At 38.6% G+C, this 13532-nt stretch overlaps 1 protein-coding gene across 4 annotated transcripts in view; it reads left to right on the top strand.

Moving 5' to 3' along the window:
• The window catches only part of LOC109961794 (PQ-loop repeat-containing protein 1), a 61962-nt gene extending 56432 nt beyond the window's left edge, over positions 1 to 5530 (top strand). For 3 of the 4 annotated variants that reach the window (XM_020602931.1, XM_020602930.1, XM_020602933.1), the window contains one exon: positions 638 to 5530. In XM_020602931.1, coding sequence (XP_020458587.1) covers positions 638 to 812 — 175 coding nt within the window. In that variant the 3' untranslated portion in view covers positions 813 to 5530. The remainder of the gene's footprint in view (positions 1 to 637) is intronic. The other variant, XR_002275176.1, reaches the window with a different exon arrangement.
• Positions 5531 to 13532: the final 8002 nt, after the last annotated feature.

Raw genomic sequence — 13532 nt, forward strand, 5'->3', positions numbered from 1 at the left:
AAACAGCAGATGGGAGGGACCGCTCCTCGGGGGGCGCCGCCTGTGTTTATTGTCCGGGTACTGGTTGTGGTTTTCCGCAGCCTCACCTGCTGCTTCCTGTCAGAAAGCTAGTGGCAGGTTTTCTACAGTTGACGAGCTGAAACCAGAAAATGCTTAGCTTAACTTAGCGTAAAGATAAAAGGGGGAAGCAAATACCCTAGTTGCATCATATGGCAATAAAATCCACCTCCCAGCTCCTCTAACAGTCAACATGTTATATTTAACATGATGTGTACATAAAAAATTGCAAAAATGACAAGTGATTTTATGAGGAGTTTTATGGCCAAGGCACAGTCTGTCTCATAACCCCCCCACCATAAACAGAACTGGCACTTTTAAACTATATTTTTGGAAACAATAATAATAATAATAAACAAATAAGATTTGCAGTGCTACTTTGTCTAGCTGTTTCAAGTTTAACCAGGTTAGGCTAAGCAAACAGACTGCTAGCTCCTACAACCTGTAGTATTTACCATACAGACATGAGTGGTATTGACCTTCTCATCTACCATTAGGCAAGACAGCACATGTGCATTTTCTAGTGTACTGAACTGTTCCTAAAAAATTCTAACACCTTCAATATGTCTTTTTCCTCCAGTGTCAAGATGGTACTGCTGTGGACAGCTGGTGACATCTTAAAGACCACCTACTTTGTAATTAACGAAAGCCCAACTCAGTTTTTGGTATGTGGTTCAGTCCAGATCCTGATTGACACGGTCATCCTGCTCCAGGTCCTGTTCTACAGCCAAGACACACAGATCAAGCGAGGCTGAACCCTGCTGTACCTACAGTTGTCTTTTTTTTTAATAAACAGCTGAAATATTGACAGAATTATCAGGGAAAACATTACAGTAAATACCAGCACATGGAGAAAACCAAAGTTGGCACCAATGTTTTTAGTGTTTAGCCTTGATTCAGGATATTATACATGTAGAGCCCGCCAATTTACCTCTAAGTGCCATATAGTCACTTTTAACCTTTTCATAATTAATTTAAACTTTTAGCAAATTTAGCCTTGAACAAACACTATAGCATCCTCAACCAAGCACTGATAACAAATCGCCTTTGCCTTAGATAAGATAAGGCAGTATTTAGGTTCATTTTTGGCATTTATACTATTTATTACTGTAGCTCTCTGTGGAATATTACATGGACTCTTGAAGTATATAGTGGACATGGAAACTGTAAGCTGGAAACATTGCTCATGTTGGCAGCTCTCTGACATCTGTGCTGCTGTATTGGCAGCTGTAACAACCATTGCTGTGCTGGTAACCTCAAAGGCGAAGTTTCCGCTTCACACTCCACACTTCAATGAATTGTTCTCATGTTATTTAATGTGAGTTATGTCTGCTTCTCTGTGCATGCATGTGTGTGAGTGTGTTGGCATGCTTGCTGGTGCGTCTGTGCAGACTAAAATCAATTTTTGCCGCTGGCATCCAGCGCCAAGCCAAGGCCACAGAATGTACAACAAGTAATGGTAAGAAATGTAAATAGACCTGCATTGTGGTTTGATGGACAAGAAACGCAGGTCAGCTGTACAGTACAGAAAGAAAAGAAAGAAAGAACAATGCAAAAACGTGATCATGCCACAATGATTTACACTGTACCTCAGTCACCAAATCTTTTATAGATACCAAATAACATATAACTTTTGTTATCCCTAATGAATCCTTACTACTCGTGGCATTATCTGTTGCATCACATACAGCATATTGTCATGTGTTAGTTTTCCATCGGTTGCTGATTCTGTTGTCTGACCAAAGCACAGTGGATTGACAGTCATATACACCATGGGTAATGTTTAAATCACTATGATTGCCAGTATCATACATTCTTTACCTGGATTTTTTTATTGAACTCATTTATTGTTAACACCCATCACCTGCTGGTGGTTCTTTGATTCCTTAAGCAAGAAAAGCTCAAGAAAATGTATGAGTAAAATGCCCCCCTTTTTATGCTAACCCAGTAAGAATTGAATTATTTCCAAAATGAATTTACCTTTAGGGACTGTATGGAAATTACTAGTCAGACCAGGGACTAAATCATAAGTCTTCACTTTTATTTCTTTGGACCCTGTCCTTGACTTAAATAAAACTGCATCACCATTCTTCTAATATGTCAAAATATTATTCAGCAGTTTTGAATTTGTACAACTTGTTATTCTGTGTACCTGAGTGTAAACCTTAATATCTTTATGTAACAGAACCTAACCCACTAATGCACACATTAGAAGTGAATTAGACTTGACACTGTTTTTGGTAAATGGCACAAAATGTTTCAGCCACTTTATTTTTAATAGCTAGTAATAAATAATTAATAATTACTGCCACTAAATGAACATGGTACAGGAGGAAGCTCTGGGTTTACTGAGGGACCTGAGCTGTATTATTTTTACCCTGCCCCATATTCTAAATTTAGGAAATAAATATTAATGAGATCCAGTGACTTTGTGTCCAGTTGAAAAACAGTTATACCACCTCCTGCTCTCCCAGAAAGCCAAACACTCCTACCTTTAGCCAAAAGAAAACTTTTCTGAAACCCCCTAATCATAAAATAATGCTCATACAGTCCCTTAGTCTAGTTTCCCTTTCATAGTGTGTTCAGTAAATCCTAGAGGACAAGTCTGAAGAAGTAATGGACCTTTGAATCATAATCATTCACCCAGAAAGACCCCATTAAACAAAGGACAGTTTATGTAATGCCTGGACAGCGTGCTAATGTTCTTTGTTTAATTCCTTCATGCTGCTGCATGCAAAGCTAGCAGCTGAGCTGTGGAGAGAACAAAGTTATTTTGCTCAGATCACCTTATTAGCCTACCTACCACTTCATTTTATGTGTCGTGTTTCATACAGCATAGTCCACTTTTACTCCTTTTATCTGGACTGCAGGTGGACACCTTCTCTCTCTTATTAGATGTTGGAGAAACATTACCATTACAGAAAAGCTGAAGTCTCCATTCCAACCTTTCTAAATACAGAACTGTACACAGATATTTTATTCCAAAGCTCTGTTTATAATTGAAACACTAATTTAGCAGTACAGCCTCAAGCAGGCCTGTGGTTCTTTTACCTGTTTCCTCATACAAAAGGACTGCAGGATAAAATAAATCAGAAGCAGCAGCTGATCAGTATTCAGTGCAGGTTTCTTTTTTACTTTCCCCGCGGCATGATTTAATTAAGAAATAAAGCACACTGCTTATTAATTCTTCCAGTCACCTTTTAAACTCAACAGTTTGTGTCCATTTGTTAATTTATGCCTGTCTCTCTTTATTTGTTTTTTTTTTTACTACAGTAGACACCATGTTTAAATTTCATGCTTTAGTGGTTATGGTTTGCATCATGCAGACAAACGCTGCCTGTGGCTACGTACATATTACATTTGTAGATATTGGTGGCATTGCATGTGTATGTTAGTAACAGCCTCTGGTTAGTGTCCTAAAATCCAGTATTGAGTTTTAATAATCTGGAAAATGTAGCAGGGCTCCAGACTGCAAGTGATCACTCACATTTTGCAACCAAATTTATTTAAGATGCAAATGACTTTTTTCAAAGGTCGCACTGGGTGTAACTGCTAAATAAGCAGCTTATGCACCAATGCTGCAACTGTAAAAATAGTGGACAGATGTAACAGTCTTCGCAATACTGTAGCGTTTATCTGCAGGTCTGTCACTCCCACGTCTCATGAGGCAGACTCCCAGTCTATCAAATGTGTGGATCCATACTGACTCTGAGACACACACGTCATCCCTGGACCCTTTTTTATACTTCAAATTAATTTTTTCTTTGGTGCAGTTGAAGTGTAATCGCCACAGACAGCTGCTTAAATCAGATAGATCATCTGCTAGCCTGTTTAAGTGTTGGAAACTTTTTACTTAAATTCACTAGTTTATACTTCAGTTGAAATATGATAGTCTAATCATCATCATGATCACTGCCATTATTATCATCATATTGACTGCTAGGCTATAGAGCATTACAGTGACTATTTAAAAAGGAAACTTGTTCCAGAAGTGATTTTCCCATTGACTGTGTTCCATGTCTCCCTCTCTCTGAAGTTCATTATGAATACAGGCTATGCACTTTGGATGGTGAGATTATTTAAAAGAATCCATGAAAAACATAGATTCTTTTGCATTACATTGTAAAACAGAGGTGATACCACCACCAAAGGGACTTAGTGGCTCCAGTGCCACTGTTATGAAATGTTAGTCTGCAGCCCTGTGTACGACTGTTTTGAGAGTGGACAATGCACAGGTTCCCTCTAGATATAACACTGACTGATCACCTTCTCAGGTTTTGCCTTTGCTTTGGTACAATATCAGGTTTTTGAGGATTTACAGTAATTGTATTAAAGCAAGAGTTCAATATTTTGTGAAATATTGGCTTTCTTGCCAAGAATTAGATAAGAAGAGCATGACCACTCCTACAAACTGTATGTCTGAATGGTAAATATTAAGCTATAGCCGGCAGCCTTTTAACTTAGCTTATCTTAGAATAAATCCAAAAAAATTGGAAAAAAACATCTAGCCTGGCTCTGTCCACTGGTAACAAAATCCACCCACCCCCTGTAAAAAAAGGTTTTGAAAGTTTTATTATCAATCATTTAAAGAATTTACAGGGTCACAGACCAAAGGAAAATCTAACACAGTGTAAAAGGGAAAGGGCTCTTTTTTGTTTTTATATTTCTGTATCAATGATGGCATCTGTAAGTGTTTATATGTGTACATACAGTATGTATACATGAATGATTCTTTGCATCCATAAATGCTTTTTACTGGTGCTGTAATACATGTCAGATATTTATAGGCCCACTTTATGTGGGTGTGTTTATGTGCTCAGATTCTGTGCTGTGTTACATCTGTTAGCCATACTGGAAGCTGTACATGTCTTATCTTCTTTGCCCTGCACACCACAGCCGTACTGCAATTGCATTATTTCAATATTCTGTTTGCTCTGATGTGTATCTCTATATTATTTTTCAATTCATCAGAGGCTCAGAATCCAGGCTTAGTTTAACATCTGGGCTCTGTCCTTTTTTCTTCTCAAGGGCAGTAGGACACAATAGCATACACACACACACACACTACCCAGTTGTGATAATCCCTCATCCAACGCTGATACAACATAGGTGGTTTGTCATTTCTGAGGATGGAGAGGATTCGACTGTTACTTACACCACATGTAATGACGTATTTGAGCAGTTTTGGATCACTGACAAATTTAAAGGCAACATATATGTCTGTATTTAATATATGTATGATTTAGAGTTAAAAACACTGTATTACTGATGCAACGCCACCATCAAGGCACCACAGACATAACACAGTGAAAAAGTATGACACTTTGGATGTCTACGTCTGTTTATAAATTCAAACTGCTCAATTATACGTCAGATAACTCTGATGATTACCATAAGCTGTAAAAGTCTGTACATACACATTAATGACATCACATATGGAAACAAATACTGAAATATTATTGTACTAATAGTTGCAACTATCACACTGAAATTGTATGTATGAGAAATATTTGGAATTTTCTGAAACATAAATGATTTACAGTATATACCTGCCTTGTATTGTTTCTGACAGTACATTTGTAAATTAATGAATGTGTTGGAGCATTGTAAAATGCAGTAGAAACAAAATCTTATCTGACCTGAACCCAGCAGGCTGCTCCTGTAACTAACAGCTGGATTTAGACAAAATTTACACAAATGAATGTGAAGGCTCATCCTTGAATTGCATATGGATAAAAATATGCAATTATACACCTTTATACGAATCCTTCTATGTACATTAGCAATTCCCACTGCAGCTATACAGTACATACACCATATCTTTGCTTGATATTGAACGCATATCTTTTGCATGAATCAATATTTTTAGAAGCCACTGTGAAGACATTTTAGCCAGTCTTCCAACCTTCAAAGGGCTGTTTGAGGGTAAGGGTTAGACATTTATTGTGATGGCTGAGGTTAGGGCACGGGATTAAGGAATACATTATGTCAGTGAGTTTCCTAACAACTTTCGTAAAACATGACTGTGCGTTGTCCTGGGAAAGCCTTGAATTCTGCTGTTTGGAAGGATTGACAACTGCACTGACTAAATCATGTCAAAGTTTGAGGCTGAGATCAGACTGCGTCTGCTTCCGGACACACAAGGGGGAAATTGTGTGGGGGTTAATTAAGATGTGTATGCCTTCATCACACACAGATGCACACAGCATCACTACAGTAGGTACAACCCAACTGTCAGTAGTGATGAGGAGCCCAGTAGTGTGAATGGTAAAATATTAAAGTGGATACAGTAGATAATGGGAGTCTCTCTATGATTAATAGATGAGTTGCATGAGGACAGACTGTGTGCTGCACTGGTTAGTGCCTTTGCTGTACTCGTCTCCTGACGTGGCCCATGCATCTGTTAATAATAACCTGACTGCAAGTCAGTCTGGAACCTGTCTGTGTACCTGATGGTAATCTACCGTACTTCTAGCTGTTTCATACAGTCTGCCTTAATGTTAACACATTTCACAAAGAGACATGACTTTGGCTATGATGTATTAATGATATTTTATAGTATATTTTGTTCAAAGTGGGCTTGCCTGACTGCCTGCCATCACCTGCCTTCCGGACTTTCTGTCCACCCATCCATCATTTGATCATCTGGCATGTCTGTCTATACCGTGGCTTGTTTTAATGATAGATGAGGTGGCCTAAAATAGTCCACCTGCACTCTTCATCTGTGATATGCTGCTCTGCCCTGTCCCACTCCATTTACTAATGATAGTGTCGGTTTTTCGTGACATGAATGTACACTTTTTATCCCCAGCAAGAGTTCCAAGAATTTAAAATAGGAGTGCCAAGTGCAATCTTCCTTCTGTAAGCATTTCTCTTTTCCTGGCAGAGATCAGATTTTACTTGTGTAAACAACAGATTTTCAGATCTTAAAGGCCCTGAAAAGAACTTTGGAGTATGAGGAAATAAGACCTACATTTATTTTTTTTCTTTACCAAAGTTGACAAGACTTTGTGTATTTCTGTTTTTATCTTCACTGGTTTTGAAGTATGCAGGTCTCAGCTGGAAACAGGTGACGTCACATATTTCTGTGCACCAATCAGGCGTCAGTAATATTTTAATAATACTTAGAGCAGATCAGCTGGGTTTTTGAGAACAGGGGTCTTTTTTAGAAACATTCAAACTAAAGGGGACTGGGCGTTTGTAGTCATGGCCCCAAAGCTCTTGAATGCCGTGTTCAAGGAAACAAGGTCAGTCAATTCTGTAACTGCTTTTAAATGTCTTCTTAAAACATACTTTTATCGAAGAGCCTTTCCTGATTTTATTTTTCTTTTAAATCCATTTTTATTGCTGCAATTAAAATTTGTAATGTAGATTTTGAAAAGTGCTCTATAAATAAAGATGATTATTTTTATTTTATTTTATTTTTATTATATGCATAACTGTGTTTAAAATTGTATGTTTTCTGTGACACATCAATTTATTTTAATCCCTATAAGGGCAACTTGTAAAATGCAATTAAGCAAACAAAAGTTTATTGATATAGGACCTTTCTAAACCAAGATTACAAAGTACTTCACAATAAAATGGACATCATTCATCTCTTACTGCACAGTATCCGGGTTTTACACTGGTAGTCTTCTTAAAAAGTCAATCTTTGGCAGATTATCCGCAAATAAGAGGAAAAATGAGCAGGGCAGAAGGAGAGAAAGAGAGATCAAACTCATTTCATTTTTGGGAATTTGAGGCCAGAGCAGGCAGATGCTCTGTTGCCCAGGTAAGTAGCGGAGCCACTCTAAAAGCTCTTCAGCTGGAGAATGTGAGAAAAATTGGTCTCTTATCTCATCACCAAGACTAATAAAAGCCTTTCACTGTTCATTTCTAGTATAGGAACTGCTTCTGAAATTAACCTTGGACACCTTTTTTCACAGAATGGACGAAAGGACACAGTGAAGGAGAAGCTCTGATGGCAGACAGATGGACAGACAAACGTACAGAGAGACAGACAGCGAAAAAAAGACCTTGGTATTATGAGATTTCAATAACCAGATGGTCTTGAAATCCAGTGATGCTCCAGAGCCTTGCAGGTTAAAGATGGAGAACTAAAATGAAGAGAGAGAAAACAGGAGACAGGGTAGAGTACTACAGGTAGGAAAGTGAAAACAAGGTACAGAACTGAATACACAATTACAGAAAATGTAGAAGAGAGATGATGGGTTTAATAGTTAAAGCACAAGCACGGCGGGAAACAAGCAAACTCTCAAGATGGAGAAGTTTTTTCTAGTCACAGACTTCAGAGACAACAGAGGTGCAGGGATGAAGAGAAGGACCAAGTACCCAAAGAGACAAAGTGTACCGAAGACTCGGCTAGCTTTAGAAATGAAGATGTCGGGGACAAGAAGGACTTCTTGTCACCTGGAACACTATGCACTTTGAAATACCTTTATTGCGTCATTGAATTTGATTTGGTTGGTGAACCACTTTACATGTACGAGCAGAGACGTGTAGAAAAACAGATTTTTGAATCACATCATTGTACATAAATGTGAAGTCAGTGACACGTAACAGTAGTTTATATTACAATTCTAAGGCTTCTCTATGTAGAGGCCTTGTGTATGTATGTGTATATAGGGACTAGAGAACAGATGTCATTATATGGAGCAAGGGAATTGCCTGTTTAAAAAGAAAGCAGAAAATCCATCATTCTGCCAACCTCTGCAGAATAATCCTACCTTTGATATATCTTACACTTGGAGGTTCATGACCTCCGCTGCACCTCACACAGAAGAGACAGTGATGTGAGTGGCATGCTGATTAAACAGCAGTACTTCTTCCAGTTTCTCTTGATTTAAGTTTCAAGCATGCACTATTTTTAAAGCTGTACTAATAACTATTTTTATCTTAACAATGGCTCTAATGTCTGTAATGTGATGGGGGCATCCATAGTAACAAATCCACACAGATGTTTTATCAGTTTTAGTCAATAAAATCTAAAGATATTTGAGTTTAGTTTTCATCAATGAGATTTTAGCATCATTACCTTCTAAGCATTTCGAGGCTACAGCTGTCACCAACTTTGTTGTGTACATTGAAAATGGTTATCACAGTGTCGACAGCCACTTTAATAAATGCTAAATGAGCCTACGTTTCATAAATCCAACCTGCATTTATGATCTAGTGGATTCTCAGATAAATTTAGTAGTAAACCTGTTTCATCCAACAACTATCAAAGTCAGATGAATATGCTTCTTATTAACAGTACTGCAAGAGGGCAAACTGATTTCAATCAACTTTTGAACAAGAGCTACATATTCAGAAATTTCCCCACTGTGGGATCAATAAAGTACCTACTCATATAATGGGCATTAACTGTTCTAATCAGGAAGTGCAGAAAGTGATTCCACAGGTGCATGAAGTTTAATTTCTTCAAATCCATTTGTTATTCTTTGACAAAAAGCGTACAGTAAAACATTTTGAATGGTGCTCGTTTTCAAAGGACTCTTTTTAGTAACCATTTTGTTGTGAAAAATATGTTGTGAGCAGATATTTTCATCATGGATTTCATAAGGAAATAAACACTGCTGTGGAAGATGCAAACCTGAAGGAGCCAGATGGTGTTGAGGACCACTGCAGCTCTACGTAGCATGAAGAAGAGGGAATGACCCAGAAGGACGAGACCGAAACTGCCCTGATGGATGGTCTCATCTGGTCCGCCGTCAGAACCACGACGGAGATCAGAAATGAGCAGAGCAGCTCATTCGGTATGTCACATGAGAGACAAAATGTACATAACATGCATAACAGACTGATTCAAACATAAATCTATATGAGTTATTGTACAGATGTCCTGCTACTGCAGGATGTCTTATCAAGGGGTTTAGTCACTGTAAGAGGAACATTTTCTAAGTCTCTAAGTCTCTTTCACTGCCCTTACTTCACCAACTGCTCCCCTGTGGAGTGCATGTTTTCCTCTGCTTTCACTGACATTTCTCCATCTGAAGATCAAGTCCACAGATGGCCAGATCCCTCCTTTTTTAACATCATCTTGTGTCTGTGTATTTTCTGCCAGTTTTTCTGCCTCATATGGTGTTTGGAGTTTGTGTGACTGTGAGCCACACATTGTGTGTGTGCATGCTCATGTCAACGGCTGCGTATACTGTACCTGTGGGTGTGTACATGCTGTCTGTCATCACAGAGAACGCAGAACAGCAGGTGTCATGTTACGTAGAACGAGGACATTAGCTGCCGTGGAGCCAGACGAGTTGTCAGCCGGTAAACAGATAAGTAACGACAAAGTCTCAAACTCCAGGGCAGGGAAGGCAACAGAAGGCATTTAAACTAGGAAGTGCTGTAACTTGCACAGAAGATCACATCAGTAGGGTTTACTGTAGAAGGAATATAGACAATGTCAAATAGATAAGTCATTTTTCAGAATAAAAATTGCCATTTTGATATTTGTCAAGAGTTATCTAATTTTACCGTTTGGGAAATTTCACACATCCCACAAAACAGTGATTCAGGCACTGAAACAGAGCGGAGACAGCTCAAAACAACAAAACCTAACATAAAGCTCAGAGACACAAGGAAAGGGGCTAATGTACTAGTGATGCAGAATCAGTGGAAGAGGATGGGTGAGGATATTTACTGAAGGATATTTATTTCTTGTTAGTTTTTAAAGCCCTTTTAGAGGCTGAGAGCTATTTTGTATAGATAGATGGGTAGTGTTTTAGGTACCATCTAATCGTAACCTAACCACAGTTTATTTACCACAGCCTTAAAGGTACCGCTGGGGATCCTGGAAAAACCAGCAAGAGGAAGCTTGATTTTGAAAGTAGACAAGACAAGAAAATCCCACTCAGCTAACTCTGTTCAAAACACAGGCTTTATTCCGTCTTTGTAACACAAACACTGCGTGTGGCCTGTGATGCCCAGTTAATAATAAATGTAAGTAATTTTAATAATCAAGGTGCCACACATTTGCTGTTTCTGGTTCTCAGAATGTGAATTCTCTGCTTCCCTGTTTGTTTGGCAAAACAAGAAATTTAAGAGAAGATGAGTTGCACAGTTTTCATAATTTTCTGACATTTTATAGATCAATCAGTGAAAATGCATCAAAAACATTTATAATTAAAAATAATCATTAGTTCAGCTGTTGCCTTGACATCAGGTATCTACTGTACAAGTCAGTTGAAGAGCTGCCCAGGGATCATACACTCCAAACACTCACTGTGGCTGCTGCCTCTCACTTTTCATCTTTTTCTCTTTCTTTTCTTTTTTATTTCCTTCCCTTTTTCTAGTTCTCTCTCCAATCCCCTCAGTGATGTTAAATGATTCCCTAAGTTAGTCTGACAGAGTTAGTGCAGTCCAAGTGTGACGTATCCACCTTGTTGCCATGCCACAGCTGGCCCCCAGTTCGAAACACAATGGCCACCATTTTATGTTACTTGCCCATATGTTCTCTGGCTCGGAGGTGTGTGTGTGTGTGATTGTGCATCTAAGTGTTTGCAGTTTAACTGCTTCAGCAGCACTGCTATACATTCTGTATAAGGTCACACCACACCCACCAGCTGTTTCCTCTCTACCCAGACAAATATTTTCTGTATAATCAACAGACATGTTAGCCTCAGTGAAAATCTCAGTGGCGTTTTTATTTGTCCTTACATAGTCATTCATTGTTTTGGATTACATTAAGACTGCAAGACTTTGCCACTGTTGTTTTCACAAAACACACCCCCACACACACTCAGTTCCTCCCTTCCCCAAACTGTTAGTTCAGAATTAGATTGAGGTCAGAAACCTCAACTCCATTACACTGCCAGTTTGTGTAACATTTTTATCAATTCCAGTTGAATTCCCTCCAAAACATGTTTCTTTTTCACCTTTCTCTGCCTGCTAGTCCACTTCAGTCCAGATTCTAATTAAACCACTGGCACTTAAACCAAACATTGGGTCTGTATTGTCACTGCTCACACATTTAATCTGGTGGAAGCAGTTTTTCTGCTTTCAGGTGAAGTAATTTATTAATTCATTTTGTTTTAATTTTATTTTTCATTGATACTTGCTTAATATCAGACTGCATAGAGTTAGATACACCCACACTACACACCTTCACACACACAAACTAGAAGTAAAAATCCCTTTGGCTCTTTTGTAAATGTTTGTTGACTTATTTTATCTGTAAATGTGTTATTTCATGTTGCAATTAAAAAAAGAAGTTGAGGTAATTACAACGTCTTTTTATGTGGAGAGAAGTTTATGACACAAAGGAACTGCACATACCACTAAGCACCATCTCCAGCTCCTAGACCATCTATTGGACAGGCGATGTAAGCATGAAGGGCTAAGTATGATAATGATGATGAAGAGGAGGTGAACAATGATAAAACACCATCATGATGTAGAAGATAACATGGGTCATAACCTACAGTGCCATCAGTGTGAAGTGATTTCCTCCCACAGTTACAGCTGCAAGAGTAGAAGGCAGAGCATCCATCTGCAATATTTGAGGGCTCATGCATCATTACTGCCTATCTGACATGTATTTTTCTCTGGCTCATTTGATTGTTACAGTCCTTCTCTAGCACATCTCAGAGCATGTGGATGATGGGCATTTAATCAGTGGTCATCTACTGTATGCCAAGAAAACCTCAACTTCTAAAGCTCTTCCTGGCAGTAAGTCTTGAACCATCATCAGTTACAAGCTGCCAATGAGGATCATTAAACTAATCTTGGAATTATAAGGTTCTCACTGGATAATGAGGAAACAGATACTGTTAAGCTTATAAATTGTTCAGTGCAAAATATCAAATCCTCACACATGTGCCAGTGACAAAGTCTTTAATTCTGTGAGGTCATGAAGATTGGTTCTAAATGCTTTGCTGCTCCTGACCATTGACTTCCGTTTCAGGTAACTCAGGTAGTTTAAACCCATTAATGGTGCCATTCATTGTCACTTGAATATTCATTCCTCATCTGATGAGCTCAGTCGCTGTGTCACAGCATTTCAGGTAGACAAACCAACCACTGAAAAGATGCTTGATAAGGAGAAATATGTTACAGTGCACAAATTATAGGTTGGACAAAACTGCCTTCCTCTGTAGGAAAGTAAAAATTTCTGTACAGATCTTGGCAGCATTTTTGAACTCCAAGGGCACTGATGTCCTCCTTTGACTCACCTGAGGGAGATAACTAATGGCTTGAGGGTGAGAGGACAGAGGAGGAGATGAGACAGGAGGAGGAGGACATGAGGTCAAGAGGATGGGAGAAAGGGCGAATCTGACCATGAAAAATAAATTCTTTGTAAGGAGAGGCTGCATGATAAAGATGAGAGGATGTAAGAGATGGAAAATACAGTATGTCAAAAAGTAAAGGAGTTAAAAGGCTACAGACAGGAGAATAAGGATGTTTCACTTGCCTCCTTGTACATTTCTGTCTCGTCATTATTCCTCAGGGAGAGCTGCAAAGTAAAAAGGGTGATG

Source organism: Monopterus albus, unplaced genomic scaffold (genome assembly GCF_001952655.1).
Source record: "Monopterus albus unplaced genomic scaffold, M_albus_1.0 scaffold59.1, whole genome shotgun sequence".
Taxonomy (NCBI): domain Eukaryota; kingdom Metazoa; phylum Chordata; class Actinopteri; order Synbranchiformes; family Synbranchidae; genus Monopterus; species Monopterus albus.